Below are 27,332 nucleotides of genomic sequence, written 5' to 3'. Positions count from 1 at the left end.
TAGGAACAGTCTCATAATTATTTTATTTAAATTTGTAAAACATTTTGATGTATTGATTTATTTCTCACTTGTCAATTTGTGTAAATAAAAAAAATGTACATGATTATTGATGTTATGTAGCTAATGTACACCTGTTTAATTCCGGAGTCTCTACTGCACTGATGTCATTTATCGTGCAATTCTGTTTCCTCTCCTCCTCTGCTGTTTCACAAAGATAAACAGCAGAGAGTGCACGAGGGACAACTGACATATGTGCAATAAAAGTACAATAAAAGCCAGCAAGTAATGGACAGAGGTTGACACCAAACGTCAAAATCTGGTGAAAATATCAGCATTTCTTAAACGCACCGGATATCAGTTGCATCGCGAGCACTAGACATCTATTATTCATTCCCATTCTGCTGACGGAGAGTGCAGCTATGTGACAGCCAGCGGGAGATAATAGGCTATTTAAGCTTTGTACGGCTATGGCAGATGACAACGGTAACCGGAAATGATCAGCGCTCGATAGATCAACCTGCCGCCGTCGCGGCCGTCTCTACTACGGCAGGAGCTAGCTTTCCACGTAGCGTCTACAACGTCTGCCGCGTAGACGTGTCGCCATGGGAACCAAAGCGTTCAGTAAAAGGGGTGGGACCCCGCCGGCTGTTTGCAGCCGTAGTCCCGCCTCACGTTGCGGTAGTAGAAACAGGCTCCTTAAATTCCCCAATGCTTGCGTTCAAGCTACACAAGGCTGAACATCACCTCAAACCATTAAGAAAGACATTGTCCTATTAGTCAGCGCTTAAATTAAAACGTATAAACATTTGGGAAAGAGGCAGGAAATAGTTTGTTTAGGGCATGGTCACACCACACTTTTATTCTACCTACAAGTATGAGAGCAGATTCTGCCAATGCATTTAATGGGAATGGAGCAGTTTCCTGCCATTTGTGGATTTCTGCAAAAAAGCGCTTCATTCCCATTGAAATGTATTGGCAGAATCCTCCTTCATATGTAGGATGAAAGAGCAGACCATGCTCTTACTCTTCTCAATTCAGGCAAAACTATTCTAAGCGTACGGTCACAACGAAGGTTAATTCTACCTATGAGAATGGATTCTGCCCTTGCTTTTCAATAGGAATGGAGTGGTTTCTTGCAATTTGCGGATTTCTGCAAGAAACCACTCCATTCCTATTGAAAAACATTGGCAGAATCAACCTTCATAGGTAGAATTAAAGTTTGTGTTAAGTGTCCACATTATCCTGATTTCATCAGACTGCTAAACTACAAAGTTCAAATGTGATTATTTTGGGGTCGTGCCCTGAGAAGGTTGAGAACCACTGTTTTAGCACATCAACGGCAAAAAATAATATTACTGTATAACATCACAAAAACTTCTAATCAACCCCATTATTGGAACTTTTGGACTAGTTCATGACAGGGTGTGAACATAACCCAAACATCTGCAAAAGTGTCCTTGCACTTTAAAAATAAAAAAAGGCAATTAAAGGATTCGTATACTTAGATTATTCTCAAAAGGGCAAATGCCACTTTCTGTATATTGGAATATCTCTTAACCTTTAATAATTGGGGACATAACAAATGATTGTACATTAAATGTCAAACTATTAGCTAGCCACTGGAGCTACGGTATACCGGTAGCTCTCATTCTGGGTAGCGTTCAATTACAGCACATAATAATAACTGCCAGGGCACAGCTCATGCATTTTGTGCACCCAAATAATGAAGAGCTTCAAACTTCAAACAACTTTATTAATCCCTCTAGGGGCAATTAGCTTTGTGGCTTCGTTGTTTAATTAAGCCATCTCACATTTCTTACAGTCATAGTCAAGTTGGAAAAGTTCCCTAGCTGTGCAAACACTGGAAGATTCCAAACATTTCTTTTTTCCTTTCATTTCTTTTTTCCTGCCAAGCATGTAACCTATTTCAAAGAGTGACGACTTGTTCGTCACTGTAATCTTTAATGCCATGGTGGGAATTACATTAGGATTAAGCCAAAGGAATACATATCAAAGTACGCTGTTGCATATATCTGCGTGTGTTGATAGCATGCATATATTAAATAATCTTTAAAGCTCTTGAGAAGGCAGAAGTCAGCCACAGGCACACGGGAAAGACGACTGCGCCCCAAGCCGACTATACGTTTAGCGCCGCCGGACCGGGTCATTAGCGGCACACACCAACCTTTTTTTGCAGAGAGGGTCTCGCAAACCTCACCCCCCCTGTAACTATGCTGCTCAGAGGAGATTGAAAACAAACAAGTAGAGAGGTAAACAGAGCAAGAGGGAGACGGCTGCTAGCAGTGGCGCTAATGACCAGGAAAACGGGGGTTCACGAGGGAGCCGGGGCTGGACGGAGAGAGATGGTGTTTGTGTGGAGTCAAGAGTCAAGATCACACGAGTGGTGGGCTTTTGCCGTGTGTGTGTGTGTGTGTGTGTGTGTGTGTGTGTGTGTGTGTGTGTGTGTGTGTGTGTGTGTGTGTGTGTGTGTGTGTGTGTGTGTGTGTGTGTGTGTGTTCAATCTGATTGTGTCTGTGTGGGGGGGAGGGGGTGTCAGTCAAGTGATAAATGCATCAGCGAGGCAGCTGTGGTCTGAACTCACTCATCTGGAAAGCTCTCAGAATGAGCAGACGACATACAGTAGGCCTTTAGACCTTGTCAGTTGTGTTGCTATGGGAACAGCTTGGGTCCACGTTGATTTCTCGTCAGCCACTGATATTTACTAAACAGAATCTCATGGTTTGGAAAAATTGATCGGAGGGGCAGATGCACAGATCACCATTTAGGACTGTTTAACCAAATATGTAAAATAACTGTGCAGCACCACCGCTGCACTGGGAATGGAAGTACCGTTCTCGAACCCTCAAAAGACATAGAGAGAAACTGTTCAAACGACGGAGATGCACTGTCTCGAGGGGCCTTGAGCCACAAGAGGCACTTCCGTGCATGGATGCAGCACCACTGATGCACTGTGCATAGAGCAGGGGTCAGCAACCCGTGGCTCTAGAGCCGCATGCGGCTCTTTAGCGTCACCCTAGTGGCTCCCTGGAGCTTTCTCAAAAATGTATGAAAATGAAAAAAGATGGGGGGGAAAAAATGTATTTTTTGTTTTAACAATTTTTTTATCGTCACTGTCGGGCAGAAACCTTGTTATCTCCAAGTTTCAAATTTGTATGTTTTTTTTTTTCGCAAAGTAAAGCCCTGCTTCATCATATAAGACTGACGCACAACAGTAGTGAAAACAGCAGATCTACAAGCACACAACGCCTCGCGGTGCGAGGCGTTGTGTGCTTGTAGATCTGCTGTTTTCACTAGTTTAGTTCATTTTGTAAATGATAAATATAAAACGAAGTTTTGGACATACAAGGTTTCCACCCGACAACGACAATAAGGCTTTTATAATTTTTTGCGGCTTTCAACATTTTGGGTTGCCGACCCCTGGCATAGAGGCAGTCAGGCAGCATCACTGATGCACCGTGCTTTGTAGCACCACTCTACTCAACTCAAATGTTATTTAAAAAGCACATTTCCAATGACTGAGAACCAAAGTGCTACAACAATGCGACACAAAATATATACGCGAATTAGAAATATGCACGGCAGAAATATTATGAAATAATGACAACTGAATGACCACTGATGCACCGTGCATAGAGGCAGCGCCACAGTTTACAGTTTAGGCATTTAGCAGACGCTGTTAATCCAAAGCTGGAGTTTTTCGTGTCTCCCACTCTCACACAGTTCCATGGGCTTACAATACGGACCCCCAGCTGCAGACCAAGAGTGTGACTGCGGACACAAGAGCTTCGATGTACACATCATAGATTTCCTGATAGAATATTTATTATTTTTGATCAAATGTTTTGGTTATTCTACTGTTAAACTGGTGATAGGTTCTTGGTCTACCTACGTTTTTAAATGACTATTTCTATGCATTTGATGTGACCTTGTGCTCTCCTTGCTTATTGTAAATCGCTCTGGATTAAGAGCGTCTGCTAAATGAATACATTGTAATTTTGTTTTGGGCCTTTATTGATAGTTGTGAAGTGAGGATGGACAGGAGATAGGGAGAGAGAGACAGTTAGAGACAGTCGTCGAGAAGGGGGACTCGAACCTGTGACACTCTGACAGGCTACATAGGAGCCTCGCTGCCTGGGCCGCCAGGCCAGTGATCCAGGCCGTAGTATCCGTTTCTAACTGGGCACAGGGCCAATAAAGCACTAGACCTCACCCTATCCGCCCCAAAGAAGGAGCTCTCACGGTTCAACTCTAATCCATGTATGTATTTAAATAACTGCTGCTGGCATTAATAACTGAAATAAAAAGGTCTGGTAGAGGAGAAAGGGCTGAATACCGGTAAATGTCAGGGCTTCATTAATGGCTACAAGTTGTTTGTTTGTTTCTTTTGCGATTTAAAAACAAAACTGTGTGTGTGTGCGGGTGTGTGTGCGCTTGCGTCGGATAAGCGATGCCGAGGGTAATTTTACATGCTGGTTCGGTTAGCAGACAGTGTTTTGGAGTGTTGTGTTACTGTGGTTACAAACAGAGGCTCCCACTGGAATAAAGGAAGCAATCTGTTGTTGTGATGTTGTGCCACCCATCCACGAAGCTCAAACCACACTTAAGGTCCTTCCACATATGTGCTGGCAAATATTTCACAGCGAACTGTTAATTTGGTGATGCCTCATTAATACATGTTGAAGCCTTTATTTGTTGTATAAAACCAACCACCTTTCGACAAATAATTTTATCGCCACATAATATTTGCGTTCTGTCTGGATGTACTTATGACACAAACAGTACATTAATGCAAATTATAATTGCATAAAATAAGCACTTGATTTAAGGACCTCTGCTAAAAGTCAACGAAGGTCTGGAAACACTGTAGTACAAAAACACTTAAATCCAAATATATAATAATATTATCTGAATAGTATTAATCAAACTTCAATTTGACATTGAAAAACAAAGACCCCAACCAAAGCTAAACAAAAAATGAAAATGCAATGCAATCTTTTTTATCAGCTCATTTAGACATTTGGTAATGCATCTATGCAAACATTTACAATATTCCTCAAAGGAATTCATGCATTTATGATTGTTGTTGTTTTTTTGTTTAGCTAAGTATGCATCATTAACACAGTATACCGTGCCATCCTGAAGCAAAATACTCTCCATTTCCTTTATGAAGCACACAATTATTCAATGCCTTTATCTTTTACGCTTTAGTATCGTCGATTCCTTTGTTTGGCTGAAACAATATTTATTTCTGTGTAGTTGATAGCAAATATGTATCAGCCATCTGCTAAATATACAGAAGCACTTGTATTCTGATTCTGCAAGCAGAGACTATAGCTAATTGGATGTTACATGAATTAACCAAGAGTTGAACAGCAAACTAGCTCGGCTCTAGTTTTGATAGCTTAGAGAGGTCTGTCAGAGGAAGCCATAAAGGTCAGTCTCTCAACACTCTTAACTCCCTCATGTGTTATCAAGTCACGTTCGTAGCCAAAACAGGAGCTGCAAAAAATGAGGGCTCTGTGGTTTACTTGCCCCAGTGATGGGGTAATTGTGACAGCTTTATTCACGTTTATTTTTCTTAATGAGGAGCGTGTTATTCATGTCCACAGCTGGCCACTCAAAATGCTATTTGAGGTGAACAATGTAGGACGTTAAGCCAGTCGAGAGGCGGAAGAAAAGTCCATTTCTAGCACACCACAGCTCTGAGCCGGGGTGTGGGTTAGCAGACGTTCGCCTTTTTACAGCAGCTTGAGGCTTTTTGGAGGCATTTCAGTCAGAACATTTTAGTACATTTAAAAATGCCTGTTTAGTTTACAAATGTCTAAATGGTCTGGATGGTCTCTTAGGGAGTTTATCCACAGTGAGAGCGACCAGGGGTCATGATACCAGGTCAGTGTCTAGAGGTGACTGTGAGGTCAGTGGCAGAAAGTCTGCTTTCAGTCAAGCAAGTGCTCAGACCACTCGTAAGAGTATAGTGCATTTCAGTTTGTGGAGTTAAGATCTGGAACAGTTTGACAGAAGAGATCAAACATAGTAAAAATATTTTACAATTTAAAATGTACTCAAATCCAATATCCTTGCTAAATACAGTATAATATAATCTACTTGCTTTGTCATTGGAGTTTAATTTTTAATTTCAAATTTATGTACATGTATCCATTTATTCATTTAATCATTTATGCATGTATTCAGTATCTATACTATCTATTATCTCATTATCACTAATATTCTCATTATCATTATTACTAGATGGTAAAATTGTATACTCTTATAACATATTTTTCGATGTAGATATGGAAATTCCCTTTATCATGGTTCCTTCATCTCCATTTATTTTATTTATTCTCTTTTTTTTGTTTTGTTTTTGTTTGTTTGTTTTTTCCTTTTCTTCATTCTTTTCTCATATCTGCTATAGGCCGATGTATACCTACATTTTAAACACTGCAACAACCAATCGTAATTACTCCATGTATACTAGGATAGGCATTCATAAGCTTTCAGCTTCAGCCTATTCCTTTTGATCACCTGTAACAATGAATATTAGCTCAGTTGCTTAACGCTGGTTTTTGACATTACCGAAACGAAGCGGATAAAAGCGGCGAACTTTTTTTTTAGGCTCCTTTAGGACCTAATGATGGATTTTATAAGGGTAAACATCATGGATTTTTGATGTTTACCCATCATATCAATTTGGGCTCCCATAGACTTTCTATACAGGAGGAAAATACCCAGAAAAGAAATATGCTTTAAGTAGGATGTGAGGGGTCTAACTAGGGGTTTGTCAAGATTCTGAATCCATTGCAAGCATTTGTTTTGCACAAAAGTCTTTCCTTGGGCGAGAAATGGCCCCCAAAAACACCCAAAAAACTGTGAAAAATGATGACTCATCACTAAACCATCATTTTGCGGGGCCATTTCTCGCCCAAGGAAAGATTTTTGTGCAAAACAAATGCTTGCAATGGATTCAGAATCATGACAAACCCCTAGTTAGACCCCTCACATCCTACTTAAAGCAGATTTTCTTTCTGGGTATTTTCCTCCTGTATAGAAAGTCTATGGGAGCCCAACTTGATATGGATATTATATGGGTAAACATCAAAAATCCATGATGTTTACCCTTATAAAATCCATCGTTAGGTCCTAAAGAAGCCTAAAAAAAAGTTCTGCGCTTTTATCCGCTCCGTAACGGTAATTTCACTAAGCCATTGCACTATAAGTGGATGTATGACCTGATAAATGTATGTGAGTGATCAAATAAAATAAACTAAACTAAACAGTCAAAATATCCTGTTTATTAAAGGTTGTCAACACTGGAACGAGCTCCCTCGCAGTTACTATCAAAACCTCCACCGGCTGTCAGTCAGTCTGTCAGTCTGTCAGTCAGTCTGTCAGTCTGTCAGTCTGTCAGTCTGTCTGTCTGTCACATCACACTTTTCCCCTACTCATATCTCCACCACCGTTGCCACTATCCATGCCAAACTTTGCACACACAATCCTTGGCGGCCAAACCACAACCTCTAACCCTCTTACCTCTCATTTCTCACATGCCTCTCTTCTAGCGCCACCATGACGCTAGTATGTCTAGAGTCATGTCATCAACTTGGATCTGACCCATTTCCCATATTCCCTCCTGATTGGCTACCATTCATTGCCTTCTAAAGTTTGTGTATGCGACCTGACAGTCTATTATCTACCGATTAAGCAGTCTTACTGGTACTACTATTGTATACCTATGGGGGGTTTTGCATAACGTTCCCTGATTTTGCATAGCAGGCATGCATGTACTGTACAACATTCAGGGAACATCTCCCAACGTGGAACCCTTTAACGCCAAGTTTAACTGTATTCCATTTGTTGCAATAAATGGTGCGTTTATATAGCACTTTTATCCAAGGCGCTTTACATAGATTGTGCATTACATTCACCCATTCACGCACACATTCATACCCCGGTGGCAGATGATACCATGCAAGGCACCAACCTGCTCACCGGGAGCAATTAGGGGTTCAGAGTCTTGCTCAAGGACCCTTAGACATTAACTCAGGGGGAGCCCGGATTCGAACTGGGAACCCTTCGGGAACCCTTCGTGCTCTAATAACGGTTTCTCTACCCCTAAGCTAAACCGCCCCTAAATAAATGGTTAAATCTACTTTGACGTGAGCGTTCCTGACTAAAAGAAAAGAACATGTACCGATCGTTCTGGAATATCATGACATCAGATTAACGTGGTAAAACGGCTAGTCTGGAATTCTCCTCTAAACTCCACTATCCACCCCAAAGTGTAACAATCCTAAAGTATTCTAGGCCTCAAGTATTATAGCCTGTGTGTGTGTGTGTGTGTGTGTGTGTGTGTGTGTGTGTGTGTGTGTGTGTGTGTGTGTGTGTGTGTGTGTGTGTGTGTGTGTGTGCGTGTGTGTGTGTGTGTGTGTGTGTGTGCGCGTGTGTGCGCGTGTGTGCGTGGTTCTCAACCTGTGAGTCGGGACCCCAAGGGGGTCCCCAAATTATTTTGGGGTGTCCCCAGATGATTAGCTTAATGTGCAACATTGTTTTCTCCGTCAACAGTACAACCCAACATGACTTTTTAATACCTCTAAAATGACAAATTAAACATTGGCCAAATTGTCAAATATTAGAGGCAGAAATTGTGAAAATAGTCAATCTACATCATGCTCACAAAGGAAATGTGTTATACAAAATGTAATGCCTCAACTCGTCAGGGTGGGAGGTCCCCAGTTAAAATATGATTATTTTGGAGGTCGCGGCCTGAAAAGGTTGAGAACCACTGGACTAAAGCACATGATGTGCTTCACAGCTGAACTGAATGGGTTAGTGATTCATGTTCATTCATGTGCATTCATGTTCGCTCCGCGCGGCCAACCTTTGTGGGGAATTTAAACTGTCCGTGTCACACAGCGAAGAAGACGACAGCATCATGATACAGCATCTTGAGTTGAATAAACTGTGGCGTAGTAGATGCTTGAGCGAGACTAACTAAGAGAGGCAGCCGGGGTGTTGAGACAATCGAAACAAAGAAACGCTGTGGACAAAACAGTCAGTACAGGCGGCACACAGAAACAGCAAATTTATGCTGAGAGGCAGCCTCTCTATATAAGGACGAGACAGCAGATTAAATGCAGGCTGTGAGGGACGGCAAAGCAAACAGGAGAAGTGGGGAGGGCTTACCTGGGAACTGGGCGACTCCTGAGTCATGCAGAGGAGGAGGAAGAGGAAGAGGAAGAGGAGAAGGGAGGTGGGAAGGGCAGAAGGAGAGAAAAGGAAAGAGTGATTAGCATTCAAAGCAGTCACCAATAGACACCAGTTGCCATTGCATCGCAGTGCTCACCACCAGAAGAGAACAGCGCAGGGAAGCAAATCGTCGTTGTTGGGTGAAAACCTAATTGTATGTCCAAAACCATTAGTTTTGCATTTATCATTTTAAAAATGATCTAAACTAGTGAAAACAGCCGATCTACAAGCACACAACGCCTCGCACCGCGAGGCGTTGTGTGCTTGTAGATCTGCTGTTTTCACTACTTTTGTGCGCCGGCCTTGTATGATGAAGCAGGGCTTTACTTTGCAAAAGAACGTACCAATTTGAAACTTGGAGATAAAAGGTTTCCACTCGACAACGACAAAATGCAACAAGACATTCACATCTCCCAGGAGGGAAATAGCTCCTTGTTATATATATGTATTTTTTATATGGACTGTATGCAATAACCATCATCGTGACATTGTGGCAATTGATGTACAAAGACGGTAACCCTGTAAAAGACAAGATTTTTGCGATGGCTGTATAATAACATTTGCAGAGGTGGAACATCAATAAATGACATCACAGGTCTATATTTTCTCCTGCCGTCAATATTCTTCCCCCATGACAAATGAGCTGCACAGCCTGACAGCCACAGGACTTTAAGCCAAACTAGGCTTTACGCTGTGCTCTGACTACAAACAGTAGCAAGTAAATAAAAAGCATCTTCTCGAATGTTTGCCAAATAGAGTGAGAGAGAGAGAGAGAGAGAGAGAGAGAGAGAGAGAGAGAGAGAGAGTAGTGAAGTTTGGATCATAGAATGTCTTGGTCCTCATCTCTCCAGCAGGCACGTGCAGATAATGTTAGAGAGGCAGGGGCTGACATTTCTAAAAGGGCCTTTTGGTGAAAATCGCCAAAATAGCAGACCTCCAAGTTCACAAAGCGTCATGACATCACAGTGATGTCAGAGCTTGAGAGTCAGCGTGATGTCAGAGCGGCAAACCCATAGGCCGTAAAGAAGTACAGTACACGGACACGGACATGATGTGACGTTTCTCATAGTAAACTGCGACCTTCGGTTGCAATAAGCCTCCACTCAATTCAAAAACATCTCCGTAACAGGAAAACAATATGCCGTAACCTGTTTTATCAACCTCCTCCACGCTGTCTGGCTTGGGTTGTGCCCTGCTTACGCAGTCCACAAGGTTCAAGGTTCAAGGTTTCAAGGTTGTACTTTATTGTTACGTCTTTTGTACAGGTACATAAGAGTGAAACGTATTCTTGTTCGGCTTCCTTACAGACAATGCAGTGGTATATATAAAATAAAGCAGAACAACAGAAAACGACACATCTAAAGATAAAATAATAAGTAATAAGTAATAATGACTTAGGAAAGAAAGAGAGTGCAAAAGGCAAAAGAGCGAGAGAATGAAAAAAGCATCCTCAGCTGTTACATGTGCATACATTTTGGTGTACTTTATACACCAATGGCATTATTTTTCCGTAGTAGCTAATGTACTTTAACTTTTTGTAAACAACTTCACAGTGTGTTCTATGTGCAACAGGTCGGTATAATTAAAAATCAAACCTCGGTTCGAAGTGGAGCGGTGAATCTGAGCAGCTACACCCTGTGTGTGTGTGTGTGTGTGTGTGTGTGTGTGTGTGTGTGTGTGTGTGTGTGTGTGTGTGTGTGTGTGTGTGTGTGTGTGTTGAGTGCCTGCACAACAGCGCCCCTCCTTTAACATGTGTGGTCGGTACAGGTACTGTCAGGCTACAGACATACCCACATAGCCAGCCAGCCAGCCACAGACATACCTGTCTATTGGGAGCGCTTTCACCGCTCCAAAAACTTCACAGTATATACAGTATTTATGTACAATAGGTGCAATTCAGCCTCACAGTATCTACTGTAAGTGAGGCTCGAGCATAGAAGTGCATCTACAGGCTCCACCTGCACAAGAGCCGCGGCCCTCTACCGGCGACGGACACCCCCTTGGAGATGAGCTTCGCATGTCCCGACCTGCGGTGGGCCGGTGCATGGAGGGTCACACATCAATGATGCAGACAAGCAACGCTCCACGGCAAGTAAATTCAAAGGCGGCAAAGAAAAACCACAGTGGTCATTTTAGCTCCTCAGGGGCAAGCCGTGGCTACTTATCCCTCCCTTCTTCCACCAGGGCCCTCCCTCCCCATCTGGCTCCAGAGGTGAGGTTGAATGACAAGGACCTGGGGAGATGCATGCATTATTAAACATGAGTCACTTACAGTGAATGCAATGTGCCGGACCACTCTAGAGATGTTAGGGACATTAACCGGGGCTTCGCCAGGGCCTGAGCTGCATTTAATGAAGGCCCTTCAGTAGCCTCTGACGTCTCTCTTTACATTTGAGCCTCAGCCAAGGGAGTGCAGTAGCTCGATGTAACCTCCGCGCTCACTGTTTTCTATTCTTGGCTCACCCAGGCTGACAATTCTTGGTGAGCTTGCACACTCTTGTAAGAGCACATTCACGTGCCAACAGAACAAAACAAAAACAAAGAAATACTGTATGCAAATACAGATCTTGAGACAACCACTCCAGGCTGGAGTGGTAAAAGTCCCCGGGCTTGGATTTAAAGCAGCAAATAACAGAGGATATATAGCCTAGTGGAGGCCACAGTGATTTAGCAGAGTAAAGCAGGATTGTTGTTTTAATGTTGTTGTTGTTGTTAATGTCCAAATTGTAAAGCGTAGCTTACTGGAGGATTTCTCTTTTTTTTATTATTATGTTGTATGTCAGTTACATTTAGATTTTCTTTCTTTCCCCCGACAGGGTGAAAACCCCAGTCATAAAATGTTTGCACAAGGTGTACACACAAGAACAAAAATATGCAGACACATTCTTTTTGTCAGAATTACACAGCCACGTTTGCCAGATACATTTCAGTCATTGTGGAACTGGCCACAACCTGCAACAGCTCGCTTTCTTTACGTGTACGGCGCCCATCATTACACACAGCAATTCATTAGCTCCTGTATTTCATAACATGCACGTTAACAATGCTGCAGGGGTTCCTTTGACTGGTCCATCAATGAAAACAGTTTCAACAAATGTGCCAGGGAAGGGAAGTAAGAGAGACGAGATATCTTGTCACCGAGATCTCTCACCTCTTTGCAAAAGAACCCAAATTATTTTACATAATCGCAATTATTTTGTGATAATCGTCATAATCGTTAACATGTTGAAACATTTTGTATTGTGTTCAAACATTTAAAAAATAGTGGAAATAGCTGATCTAGAAGCTCACAACGCGTCGCGATTGGCTATTTCCACTATCAATGTTCTTATTTAAGTATAAAGTTGTCAAATATGTCAGTAATTTCTTTGTATGTTTAGATTATGTGTCATATCTGCCATGTGCAACTTCAAAGCCTAAAATCCAAACAGAAATGTAATTGTCAACGACAAAAACACAATTAAATCGTTAATCTCAATTATTTGAGAGAAAATTAATCGTCATGTAAAATGGCATAATCATGACAGCCCTAATGTCAATAGCTGCTCTCACTCACTCTCTCTCTCTCTCTCTCTCTCTCTCTCTCTCTCTCTCTCTCTCTCTCTCTCTCATTGACAGTGGATTAATAAAGGATTACAGACACATTTTGACTGACATAAATCCGTTCAGAATGTGTTCACAATGTACTGTAGACTGTAAAAACAGGCCAACCACTTGTTGTTCTCGTTGTGGAAAGCGTAGCAACTAGAATAGTTCAGTGGGATGCATGTTTTCCTGGTTATGGTAACATGTCATGAGGTCGAACACGCTTTGGTCCGACCACCAAAACCTAACCTTAACCCCAAATCCTAACCTCAGTAACCGTGACGCGGGTGATTATCTAACCTGCCGACGCTGTTCGAACCAACGGGAGTTCGACCTATGGGGCAGTCCCCCTGGTTATAAGTTATGGTTGGAGTTATGGGGAGCCCACCCATGATTCAACCCCTCTAAATCCGAGCCTGCTTGAAGTGCTACAGTATTTCCCTCGCTGTTCTGTTCATCAGGTAAGGGAGGCTTGACACAAACCTCTTGACTCAGGCTGCACGAGCAAACAAACTATATGTCACACTACAATTTTCCGACCGCACACCACTGTCCGAATCATCCTCCATTGTAACTCATTTGTAATGGCCTTGAACACACTAGACATCTATCAAAGCGAGAGAACATGATGGATGATGGATGCACATGCATCCATCATGGACAGGCACACCAGCATGGACACTCAAACACATGTGTGTGTACACCAGTACACATACCCTCCAACACGTACATACAGAACATGTAACAAACACAGGGGCGCTGGAAGTGGGGTGCTGAGGGAGCTGCAGCTCCCCTGGTGGTGGGGAGGAAAAAAAACAAAAAACGTTTTTTTTTTGTTTTTCTATTTTTTTTAAATAAGCCTATATATACACGCACACAGAGCTATATTAAAACAATAATGTATTTGACTTTGGGGAATAAAATATGTTGAAAAAAGGTATTTGATTATCACATGGTGACCTAATCACATGGTCACCTTGCCACTTCCGGTCAGAAGGGAAGTCAAATTTAAATCCCGCTTTGATGGCACACCAAAGTCTATTTATTTGAGAACTAGAAACTGTCTATAGGCTCATTGTTGCAAACTAACACCAGGGGCGTGCACAGACATTTTGAGGAGGGGGTGCTCAAGTGAATAAAAAAGGGCACCTTGTGCGGCGCGTGGAACCGTCGACTGCCTAGTAGTTAGGGATGGGCAGTGTTGCATTGGTGATTCAATGTTTGGGGGGACGCGATTTGAATGATGTCACGTGGACGGTGCTTACACCTATACATTAACATGTTCAGACAATGGTTTATTGATATGCACACATGCCCTGCTGTGACATATCTATGTCTATTGATATGCATGAATCAATTAATTGAATAATCAATTAATCATTTATGAGATCACAGTCGATTATCAAAAAACATATTATATGTTCTGGGTATCCAGAGACAAAACAAACTGATGAATGAAATTAAATATGAATTTTAACTTTTGGAAGGAAAAAAAAAAGACTATATGGCATTACTTCTGCAAGTGGTAAATACACACACAGCTGTGCTGAGACTTTCTTCACAACATGAGATTGCTGCTTTTATCACAGATAGCCTGCATGTGTGGTAAGATTCCAGAGCATTTTGGGGCATAAATATATATATTAGAAGATTTTAATCCAGAATTGACCGATGTCACCATGGTCCACATACTGAGCACTGTACAAAACAAACAAACACTGTACAAAAAACGAACTTTATGAAAAGGGCACATTGATCCAGGAAGGCAAAAAGGCAGGTGCTCTAGCACCCCCTAGTGTCTATGTGTGCACGTCCCTGACTAACACCGTTGTATTCACGATATTCCTGGCCATTCTATGGAGGCTGCCATTTTCCTTTTACAGAGGGCGCTGGAGCATTTTAAACATCTTCTTCTTCCTCCCAAGTCGAAGAACAAGAGATCCCAAGGAAGTGACAGGGAATTGTCTGTTGCCAGATATTGCCAGAGACAAGCGGCCAGGTCTATGAATAATAAGCCCAATAGAATTAACTAGGTTCAGTTTTACTACTTTACATTTACATTTGAAAATAGCAGATCAGCAAGCTCACAATGTGTCACATTGTGACACATTGTGAGCTTGTATATTTGCTATTTAAAAAATATAGAGGAAAGAAAAAACGAAAATAATTTGAATATTTTTGAAACATTTTAACAACACAAATCTGTGTGGCGGTCCCTGGCACCACATATTTTCAGATGGGGGTCTGCGACTGTAGACAAATCTGTTAATCTGGGGTCCTTGATATGAAAACATTTGGGAACCACTGGTTTAAAAAATATTAGAAAGTAAGCCCAATAAACAACGACACCAATTGCTTATTATAAGCAGACATGGCAACACCGGTTCATTCAGAGCCAAGAGCCCAGAGCGCCTCTACTGACACTTTAATGCAAGGACACAGGAAACCAAATGATGTTTTTTATTTTCTTTCAGGATATGAACAGGAAGCCGGGGGCGGGGCCAGGAATATCGTGAATATGGGGAATAAAAAACTGTAGAAAACTGTTACAAAAATAATACCCGATTTTGTAGTGTGTGCGTGAGTGACTGTGTGTGTGCATGCGTGCTGTGTGTTGCACTGTGTGCTAAAATAACTAGTAACTAATTATATAGCTCCTTGTTACACCGTTGTGCGGGGAATAAGCACCCGAAACCGTAATAAAAATAACCCAAAACCGGATAAAAAACGTGAATTTAAAGGCATGAACTCCTCCAGGCTCAGCTCCCCTTGGGATTTGGGAGTTCCAGCGCCCCTGAACAAACAACATTCTAACCCGGAGTCCGAATTCGAGCATGCATGCAAGCAATAACGTGTTGATTAAATCGGTGATTTCAAGGTCCATGAAATTGGACATGACGAGTGTGGTACATTAAAAACTGATTAGCAATAGTACCAATCCTATCGTCTAGCTTGGTAGCTAGATTTTGTACTTTTACTTTTGGTACTTTAAGTCCATTTTGAACACTTTCATACTTTTGAATTCCAGACTTGTTCTTGTAACAGAGTGTTTCTATACTGCAGTATTGCTACTTTCACTTGAGTGAAATATGCGAGTACTTTTTTCCACCACTGCTTATCTGTCGAGTGATGCAACCTACAGTATATCACGTCGTCAGATGAAAACCCAGAAACACAAACACCCTCTCTTCTCTCCCTCTCTCTCTCCCCATTTCCCCTTTCTTTTTCTTTCCCTGTATGTTTTCCCTGTATCCTCCTCCTGCTCCCCCCTTTCCGACAGAGAGAGAGAGAAAATGAGAATTAACTGGTGTCTGGCAGGCTGCGATTAGAACGCTCTGTGCTGTCACACTGATAAGGCTGAGAAACCTCCTCACCACCACCCACCATGTCCTGGGGGTTCATTGAAAGAAGAAGACCCCCTTACACCACCATGTCCTCGGGGATCCTTTTAAGACCCCCCCCCCCACAGTGTCCTCAGGGTTGCCTTGAAAGAACTCGGTTTTATGTCCCGTCACACCTTCAACCATGTCATGGGAGGCAGACGAAAGCATTGCGTCACACACCTCATCACTAAATGTCTTTCCCGTGTCGGAGAATATAAAAAATCAAACCTCGGTTCGAAGTGGAGCGGTGAATCTGAGCAGCTATACCCTGTCTGTGTGTGTGTGTGTGTGTGTGTGTGTGTGTGTGTGTGTGTGTGTGTGTGTGTGTGTGTGTGCCTGCACAACAGCGCCCCTCCTTTAACATGTGTGGCCACTCAAGGTATTGCCAGGCTACAGACATAGCCAGCCACATAGCCACCCACGGCCATACCTGTCTATTGGGAGCGCTTTCACCGCTCCAAAAAAATATCAACGTATAGAGCAGTACGAGTCTACTTACAATACTGCATCGTTAGTGCAAACGGTGTGTGCGTGCACGTGTGTGTGTGCGTGCATGCGTGTGTCTGTGTGTGTATAAGGCCTACTTTCAAGAGGATGACGAAATATATCTAGTAATAATCAATACTTGCGTAAAGGTAGTCCGTCCCACTACACTGTGCATGCCTCAAACATGGTTAAACATGTCTATGGTGTATGTTTATACATTGACAACATCTGGTTCAAGACATAATGCTCCGTTTTCACTGTACTCCTTAGAAAGATCTACACATGCAACATGCTGACAAGACCCTGCGACTGGGCAAAAGGTTATGCAAAGCAGCGGTCTTCAATTCACAGGATTAAATAAAACCAATGCACCGCTTCTATAAAAAAATAAACTTAGATGAAATGCCATGCTTGCAAACTCACTAAAACGTCTCAAGTCGCCTTAATATCAATGGACCCTGTTCTCGTAGAGGGAGGCAAAACACTTTGTAGTAAAAGAAGCCCAAAGGCTCCAGACAACGATGGGACCGGTGGCTTTCAGTGACAACCTGACCTCTCAACTGGATGGAGTGGGACAAGACGAGTGAACAAAAAAAGTAATTTGGGCTTTTTTTTTTTTTTGCACTCTTGGGGAAGGTCTTGAGTGCAATGCATTATAAATCCATTTGGAGGAATTCAAGTGAAACCGAGTTGAGGACGTTGGTTAAACGGACTCCTGTGGCACTATCCATCTAATTTAAGAGCACTTCTTTTCTTTTTCTTTTTTTGGCTCAATCAATAAAGAGCCGACACGTGTAAAACAAGCAATCTCCATCATACCCGGATGCGATGTCAACGTAATGGCCTCTATGAATCCTAAAGAGTCCATTAAGGAATTGTTAGGCCGGTATATGACATTTCTTATACATGCGTGCCTACAATATCATGCAGCTACTTACAGAGAACATCGTAATTATGTCATAGCTGTGGCTGGAAAGAGATCTGCCTGCGGTACATTAGCCTCTTACTGTCACTAGTAAAACATGACCAAGTTGCCTCACTTTATTTACAGCCGTATACTGTGTGTGACGGTGAATAAAGTGTGTTCTGAATGGCATGTTAAGCCCCTATCAGAGTCGGTACCGCGGTGAAGAGCTATCCACCGCGGTGTAGTCTTTTTGAGTCATAAAACTACAACATTACGTCATTCCTCGCGGTGAAGAGCTTTCCACCGCGAGTCCCGACACATCTCTCTGTTTTTAGACAGATAGGCTCTTCACCCCGTTCACTGATTGGTCGACCTGGACCAGTCAGTCACGGTGAATAGGACTTAACTGTGACTGACTATGATGGCCTTCACTTATTTTCTGACTTGAGGTGGATAGCTTTACACCTACATTTGCGGTGGATAGCTCTTCACCTTGGACTCTGATAGAGGCTTCAGAGTCTCACAGTAACCTAATGATTGCATCCTTTGTTGTTGTTTTTTCCAATAGCAGCAGAGCTGCCCCATTAATAACAACCACCCATTTAACTTGAGCTTGCTACTCTGAGGCTACTAACCCTCCCCCCATCCGCCCTGCTTTTTACTTAATTGAATCAGCCCGTCCCCGTATCAGATCTTCCGTAACAGAATGCTAAAGCCCATCCACCTTTTTCCTAATACCATTAAGGGGAGAGAGGGAAAAGCAAGACGGATGCTTTAATCCTGGTGGATCAGAGCGCCCATAAGGAGAGGGCGGCCCACAGTCAGACATTAACCACAATATTCATGACCGGGGCCTCAGTATTCTTCCAGCCAGGACATTTTCCCTGTCAGTGGCTGACAAAATGCCACAATAACAAGCTCACGGCTCCTACTGACTTCCGGGACTATGCGTTATATTATTCAAGGTCACAAGTAGAGCATTTACCGGTTCCAAATATAGCAGGCCAACAGCATATATAGAGTATTATATCCCCCCAAAAAAGGCCATGGAGTAGTGGTAAACCACAGCACATTGATCCTTGATGTTTGAAGGCTAGACGGCATTAACGTCGGTCTTTCACTGTCCAACTCATCTTTAATGTTCTTTTTTTTAACACTTCGGACGCCAACAAACCTCCAGGAACGTGATAAGAATTACCGCGGTTCACTTCCTCATTCACATCCATTCTCTCTGGGCTCAGTAAAATGGCTTTTCTCCCTTTTTATCTCCCATTGCTCGTTAGCGCCATGTTCTTTGGACTAACCACTTTCATTTGCCAAAAAAACTTTCATTTGCCAACGGGTCTGAGTTCCGTGTATCTATTCTGCATCCAGCTTAAGGCAAGGCCCAAATTCAGAGTGAACATTTGTAACTCAAATCTTTGCTTCTGGGGGGTACCTGGAACAAAATATTTTGAAATGGCGGTCGGCGTTCAAATACATATCATTTTGGGGGTCCTTAACCACTGATATAGGCAGATTCTTTTTAAATCCTAACAGTTTTCTGGAGAACAAAACATTTTTTTTTTAATGTATTTGGCCACGTACCCCCATGTAAAAATATTACATTTGGGTCTATTCTGCATCGAGCTTAAAGGAGTAGTTCACCCCCAAAATGACTTTTTTTCTATTGATTACTCATGCCATGGAGAGTAGAGTTCAATAAAATGTTTTGGTTTTTGGCACATTCCTTAGACACAAATTTGATTCGAGTAAATTTACCCCCATTCATATCACATTTTTGTCTTAGGAATGCGACTCTAGTCTTCATGGCGTGACTAATCAATAGAAAAAAAGTCATTTTGGGGTGAACTACTCCTTTAAGGCTTCAGACTTGTTGGCAAACCCGCACACGCGTACTGTACACGTCAGCGGACACGAGGGGCCCGGCGTGGACAGTCACTTAATGTATTGTCTGTTCACAGATGCAGCCAGCAGGGGGTCATAGAAAGGAAGGCATGTCCAATTTGACACAATGATCATTGCAGTTGAATGGAATCCAGGGGGAGCTGGGGCTGAGCAGTGTGTGGAGCAGGGGCGTCACAAGGGGGGGAAAAGTGGGACTGAGTTACTAGGGCCCAAGGTGGGACCTTGGACCTTAATTATGTATACTTTAGCTATTGAAGAAATAGCAGATAATATACAAGCTCACAGCGCGGCACCAAGTGCTGCTATTTTTGAGAAGTCATGAAAATGTGTGCAAATCTTTGAACATAATGTATTTAAGCGAACATTTGTAACTCAAATTTTGCTTCTGGGGGGGTCCCTGGAACAACATGTTTTGAGAGGAGGGTCCGCGGCCAAATACGTGTCATTTTGGGGGTCCTTCACATGAAAAGGTTTTAGCACACCACTGACATAGAAATATAGGTTTTTCAAAAAAACTTTTTCACAATTTTTCAAAAATAGCAGATCTACAAGCTCGCAGCAGTGAGCTTGTATATCTGCTATTTTTCAATAGTTAAAGCACAAAATGACGCGTAATAATGACGTTCCCATTCCCAAGTCTAATGAAATACATTCATGGGGGGCCCGCAGTGAATCCTTGGTACTCAGGGCCCAGGCGTTGTGAGCTTGCAGATCGGCTATTTTTTTGGCAAAGACATTTGATAGAGATTGAAAAAAAGACTATCAACTTATAAGTACCTTTTACCAATTACAGAGGGTTTAAATGGTACCGGATATGCAGCTCGGCAAATAAAAGGTGAATTGATCCCAGTGCATGACAGAGGACGATATCACGATAAATTAAATCTCCACGATACGATTATCGTAAGGTTTCTTCCCGACAGCAATGACTGTATATAGGCCTAAATCTCTGCAAACAAAATAAATGCACGAATGAAAACGATTGTCAGTTTCACAAAAGAGCTTGTGAAAGCAGGTGTGGGTGTGTGCGTGTTGATTGATCTGTAAACAATGGTGGCTATATAGCGACTGACATTGGTTTAATTGCCAGATAAAAGCTGCTCATTAGTGGAAGTGGCGACTGTGTTCGCTCCATCCCTCAAGTCACTGTCACAGATGGGACAGCAGGCTGGCTGCACCACACGGCGTAATAATAGCAGCCCTCACACTGTTCTACCAGCGCTACATTTCATGACTACAAAGAGGGCAACATGAAAAGAGGACGGCACTTTCTTAAGAACAAGGAAGAACATATATATATATATATATATATATATATATATATATATATATATATATATATATATATATATATATATATATATATGGAAAAAGTCCAGAATTCAAAATGTACTTGAGTAAGTGTTGGTGTCAAAATTGACTTAAATTACCAAAAGTAAAAGTACAAAATGTTTGAAAATAGCAGATCTACAAGCTCACGTGTCACATTGCGACGCGTTGTGAGCTTGTAGATCATCCATTTTCAAATAGATTACCGGTAAGTATAAAATATGGCTTTTGATTGATTGATTGAATATTGCATTAGACAAAAAGTTGAGAACAGTACAAGTATAGTCAATACAATAAAACATGTAGTACAGTAGAAGTAGAGTTAAACACCCTGCCTAAAAGGAACATCCCAAATAAGTCCTTTTACGGTCTTGTTTACATCAGAAGTCCTTGGTATTCAATTCATGGACTAAAGTGGTTAATGTATGTTTTATAGGATTATAATTTATATCTGCAAAGTAACTAGTAACTAAAGTTTTCAAATAAATGTAGTGGAGTAAAAGTACAATATATGTGTCCGAGATGTAGCGGAGTAGAGGTAAAAGTATAGGAAATTTGAAATACTCAGGTAAAGTAGATTACTTAAGTAAATCTACTTAGTTACTTTACACCACTGATATACATATATATAATGAGGGCCTGATATAGGCAAAGATGGGGCATAAATACTTCATAAACTCCAATTACCTCCAGAAAGTGGAGTGGAGCAAAGAGCAGCTATCTTAACCAATTACGAGGCAAGGCTCCGCTGTCAAAGGGCGAAGAGGAGACTACTCTTCCCTTTCATGGGACCTTTTTGATGCCACAGGGGTCTCGCTGATGTCTCCATCTACTTTCATGTACTAGATAAAAGCCCCAAATGTCCTTTGAGCCAACCCCCCGAAGACTTATACCCCTATAATATGAGGCCATTTAGGCATGCGCTATAAGAGATATATGGCCTAAAATGCATGTATATACAGTAGCACTAATTATGTCTTGCCTAATGCCTGTATTATTCGATATGGCTCGGTATTTATCAACGTATTAAAGGGCCTAATATGCCTATCTTCCCGAAAAACAGGATCACATGCAAAATACGTGTAATTTAATGTAAATGTAGGCATGTAAGTGTGTGTGAGGGGAGTGGAAGGTGTGTTATTATGTGTTATTGTAGAGTTTAGGCAATGCTCTCAACTTGTACTGTATATGTCAGAGCTAATGTTTTCATTAGCTTCCCGAAGCCTTTTTTTTCCCACTGTGGGGGAATCACTGACGTTATTTCTCTATTTGTTGCGGTTGTTTTACCACTACTTCTGAGTCATTGTCACCTGTTGACACCTCTTCTATATGAAATCCACCTCTGCCATGTCCAACTCATTTCCCGCTGTCACTTAAAAAAGAACACATCTACAAGATAACAATGCGTCACATCGCAACATGTTGATAACTTGTAGATCAACCTCCTACTACTGTAGGGCACATGAACGGGTTCATCTACAACAGGGGTCTTCAACAGGGGGTCCGGGACCCCTAGGGGGACCTCAGAGTTACTACAGGGGGTCCTTCAAATCTTTGTGTGATAGAAACCTTTTTCTCTTTTATATCAACCACTTGAACTAGTGTCCATATTCTGAGAACTTTAGCCAAAAATGGCAGATCTACAAGCTCACAATCGGCTATTTACGGCAAAGAGGTTTGGTGTAGAGGGGAAAAAAGAGCACATTAAGTACAGACTGAAAGGTCAAGTTTTTAGAACCATATTGACGGTTCTAGTGGTTAAATATCTGATAACACAAATTGACAAGAATCCAAAATACACTGATTGTGTTGTCAAACGATGAAACTATATGGAATCTGGGGACCCTGCTTCATCTCTCTCTCAGCTAAGGGGTCCCTGGCCTGAAAAAGTTGAAGACCCCTGCTCTACAAAGTTAGAGGAACAGTCAGACACACACCATGGCTCATAGACAAACAATGCAAAGAAAAGGGAGCGCTTCTCTCTGTCAAAAACAATTTGCGTTCATTGTAACAGTATAACATTACTTGTATCACTGTAATGTAATAATATTGCTATTTTTGCAATTGTAATAAGTTACACTACTCGTTACTTGGGAAAAGTACTGCCGAATACTGGATGTGAATAAACTATCCTTCACACTCAAAATCCCAGTGTGATAAAGCATCTTCTTAGTGTGCTTTATGTGTGTGTGCGTGCGTGCCTGCGTGCCTGCCTGCCTGCCTGCCTGCCTGCGTGCTTGTGTGCATGTTATGCTGGCATACAGCTGCCTCTCTACATGTTGAGTGCAGAGCACAAAGTGTCCCCTTCACTCGCTATCATGGAGTGCAGATTCTTCCCACCTAACAAACCACAACAAGCCCTGGGATATTGTCCAGAAATTGGGGCACTCAGCTCTGAAACGGAGGAATGGAGATCAGAGATGCGTGACATCTCTTCAATGCACTGTCTGGCAGAGGAACGGAGAGACGGATGGCTAGAAGAGGCTGCAATAGTCAAAGGTATGTCCCTTACCAGAACTATGACTTTTGCACTACTGGACTGAACACTACTGCACTTTACTATAATATTTATTTTATTTATTTTCTTGCACGGTGTTGTTGTGTTGTTGGTTTCATGTTATATGTGAAAAAAGGAAGGATTGAATGCACACCTGTAATGTTGCCGAAACAAATTCCTATGTGTTTTACACAATGGTGAATAAAGGAATCTGAATCTGAATCTGAATCTGAATCTTGCTCAGAATTTGTCTAATATCAATCTAGCGCACTGATATTAGACATCCCACGCCCCCATGTCAATGCTGTCATTCAGTTTAGAAACGGTGGTTCTCTCGACCTTTTCCATGTCAAGGACCACCTATTCATCATTACAACGCGTCAGGGCCCACAGGAAATCTCAAAACCCATTTGGCTTCTAGTGTCTCATTTATTACTCTAGCGCTAAAAGGGCTTTTATACACCCGCCGAGTGCTGAAAATGCAACGGGGTAAACTGACGACTTGTGTACCGTTCAATAGTTCCAGGTCCAAAAGATATAAAGTGGCCCGGTGTAGCAGCGAAAAGTGTGCGCGAAAAGTTTGACGTTTTCGCGCCAGTGGCTTCGAAACACATACAACGCACACACAGGGGCAAAGACATAATCTCCGCCTCAGAGAGATTTGTTATCTCACAGAGATAACAAAAAGAGGTTATGAGTTGCTGCTGGGTGAGTGTTGACTAGGGATGGGACGATATGACAATTTCGTATCGCGATTATTGTGACGAAAGAAATCGCAATTTACGATATTATCGCAATAATCAAAATCCATTATCCTGGGGGCGGAACATTCGCCAAAAAATAGCAGATCTACAAGTTCGACGCGTTGTGAGCTTGTAGATGGGCTATTTAAAGACAATTGATAGAGAGTGAAAAAAAAGACTATCAGGTATGTATATTATAAGTACCTTTGACGAATTATAGAGGGTTTAAGTGGTATTGGATATGCAGCACGGCAAATAAAAGCTGAATTGATCCCAGTGCATGACGGAGGACCGATATCACGATAAATTAAATCTCCACGATACGATTATTGTGAGTGTTTTTTTTATCACGATAAACGATAATATCTCTTATCATCCCATCCGTAATAGTTACAGGCCCAAAACATACAGTGTAAAGTGGCCCGGTGTAGCAGCGAAAAGTGTGCGCGAAAAGTTTGATGTTTTCGCGCCAGTGGCTTCTAACACATACACGCACACACAGGGGCAAAGACCAGTGTTGATTTCGTCGACTAAAACGAAATGACGAAAAATGTTTGTCGACTGCGTTTTTTTCACTGACAAAAACGAAATAAAAACAAAATAAAAACTAAGCTGTGATGACTAAAACTGCGACTAAATATATTGGCAATTTCGTCAACAAAATAAAAACTAGACTAAAACGTTAGGGAGAAGAGAGTCATTTTATGTTTGGTTGCTCTAGCTCAGGTGTTGCTTTCTGAAAATAGCAGATCTACAAGCTCACAACGCATCGCAGCGCGGCGCGTAGTGAGCTTTTGTGAGCATTTTATTCAAAAGACTATGACTAAAACTAAATCAAAATTTGCTGTCAAAAACAACACTGGCAAAGACATAATCTCCGCCTCCCGGCCTCACACAGAGATAACAAAAAGAGGTTATGAGTCGCTGCTGGTTGAGTGTTGACAGACGGGACGAGAGAGACCAGTGACCCCCTCAGGAGAGCGGGGCGGATGAAAAGAGAAAACACGATGCTTCTCAAAAGACAGATGACCTCCTTATCGGTGAGAAGGGTTGTTTACACGAACCCAGATGCACCCTGGGCCATGGGTATAGGGGACAGAGGAACACATCACACGGTTAAAACATCAAAGAGAAAGCCACGATGACAGAGAGACTGGCTACATACTGTAGAGCAGTGGGGGAATGTTTCTCTGTTTCAACACATTCTCACCCCTAAAGCGTCATACAACCGACGCGTTGTCAAGTACTCAGTGATGTTAATAGGTTTTTAATGTAATGAGTCCCGGGACCCCAGAAGAGTTTTTCGGATGAGTCCCAGGGATATTTTATGGGTCCCAAAAAAATTCAACGCCGCGGAGATGGGTATCGTTCACCTCTGAATCGATACGATACCTTTTTCGATACCTGGGAATCGATACGATACCTTTTTCGATACCGTTTTCGATACTTTTTTATGTATTATTATTATTATTACTACCCTTATTATTACCATTATTATTATTATTATTAACTTTTTTCTATAGGCTATTTTACACACCACAATAGGTTATTAAGGCCGTCTAAAGACTGAGCTTGTAGATCGGCTATTTTCAAAATGTTTGCCTATTTCTTATATTTATTTTACAATTTGGCTAATGTTTGAACTTAGAACTAGGATTTCTAAATACACTAGGCTACAGACACGCATTTAATTATATTTATATCACTGGGACCCCAATTTATATTACATTTTAAAAAACTAGAGTAGGCCTACAAATGGAACAGGTCCATTTGGTTCCATTTGTTCACCGAGTAACAGACCCATTAAGTTTCCAAAAGATTCCCTTTTACTTTGCTATTAGCAATATAAAACGTTTTTATATTCAGCAAAATGTCAGTAATGGTATTGTCTGCCTCTCATTATTGTCAAGGAAGAAAGTACCGCATGTCGCTGCCTTGCTTAAGTTTCATCAAGGCAAAAAAAAGCACCCTAAGACACACACCAAAAGTTGTGTGTGCGGGGGAAAGAGGAGGGGCAGCCACCGTTGCACAGAAATCACTTTCACTTTCAGCTTATGACAAACGGCAGCTTTTAATCAATGCACAAGGATTTAAGGACATTATATTTATAATGATTACAAGAACATTCACTACCTGTAGCTATGGAGTAGGCCTACTCCGTTGGAACCTACTCTGTTGGAACGGAAATAAACTTGTACGTGCTGTTAGACAGACAGTTGGCTCCTCTCCTCTCCGCAGGTTTAATAGGAAGCAAAGACAGACACCACGGTTTGATTTGATCATTGCGTAGTCAATTATGAAGGGATTTCAAAAATTTAAACGTCTCCATATTGCTTGGGAAGTCTACTTAGCAGAACATCGCGGCCTTTGCGATTCGCTAATCGCTAATGTTTTTCTTTTACCGCGATGCGGTAAATTATGGATTAATAATGGAGGCGCGTCCCCGGGACCCCAGAAACAAGACGTGAATGCGTCTCTGGGCGACATGAACGCGTATTTGACGCGGGACGCGCACGTAATGACATCACTGAGTACTGTACTGCGTCGGACGATAGACGCTTTGGGATTGCCTACTGTTTCACGGGTTGGACGCATTAGGTGGTCTAAGAAGAAAGAAAAAAAAAGTAGTTCCCGAAGCGGGATTCGATACCGCTTTGAAGGGTTTACTGGTTTACCAGCCACCCGTCGCTACCACTCACGCCACACTATAAACGACGGAGCCGTGCCGTCTCAGGCGCCCATGAACGTCGAGCCGCCGCCGAGGGAGCGGTAGCGACCGAGTCGCCGCGGTGAACGGCGCATGAGCCGACTCAGCGGCGTTACCGAATTATGTGCCGTTATGGACAGAATAGTACATTTTGACCAGGGGACTGCTTCCGCGTCCGAATACGGCTCAAAGAAGGGACTATGTTATCATCCACGTTGTCAAAGATAAAAGCACAAAAAAACAGGGAATTTCCCAGTCGTCTGGTTAGCTCAATCGGTAGAGCATGGTTACGCTAATCCAGGGACTGGGGTTCGATTCCCCGTGACAGCCGTCATCGTAAAATATTCCAGTAAACACATGTCGGCGCATGCGTACTAAGACTCTCCGTTCTCGTCCCAAAACTCTCCGTTCGCGTCGGACCGTAGACGCAGTAGGTGTTCCCAAAGCGTCGCACGGGTGAAGCAGAAAGCGAGTTGGGAACGCGTCGGACAGGTGAAGCAGAGGGGGTGAGAATGGGTTG

The 27,332-nt window shown here is 42.2% G+C and overlaps 1 protein-coding gene across 3 annotated transcripts in view; it reads right to left on the bottom strand.

The window, feature by feature from the left end:
* Positions 1-27,332, bottom strand: part of cadm1a (cell adhesion molecule 1a) — a 484,161-nt gene that overhangs the window by 116,903 nt on the left and 339,926 nt on the right. For 2 of the 3 annotated variants that reach the window (XM_080749745.1, XM_080749747.1), the window contains exon 2: positions 9,205-9,222. The exons of the other annotated variant lie outside the window; for it this stretch is intronic. In XM_080749745.1, coding sequence (XP_080605871.1) covers positions 9,205-9,222 — 18 coding nt within the window. The remainder of the gene's footprint in view (positions 1-9,204; positions 9,223-27,332) is intronic. 3 annotated transcript variants of the gene reach the window in all.

The sequence above is a fragment of the Nannobrachium achirus genome (assembly GCF_963921795.1).
Source record: "Nannobrachium achirus genome assembly, chromosome: 19".
NCBI lineage: Eukaryota > Metazoa > Chordata > Actinopteri > Myctophiformes > Myctophidae > Nannobrachium > Nannobrachium achirus.
The sequence above is the reverse complement of the archived record's forward strand: the minus strand, read 5'-3'. Positions and strand labels throughout refer to the sequence as shown.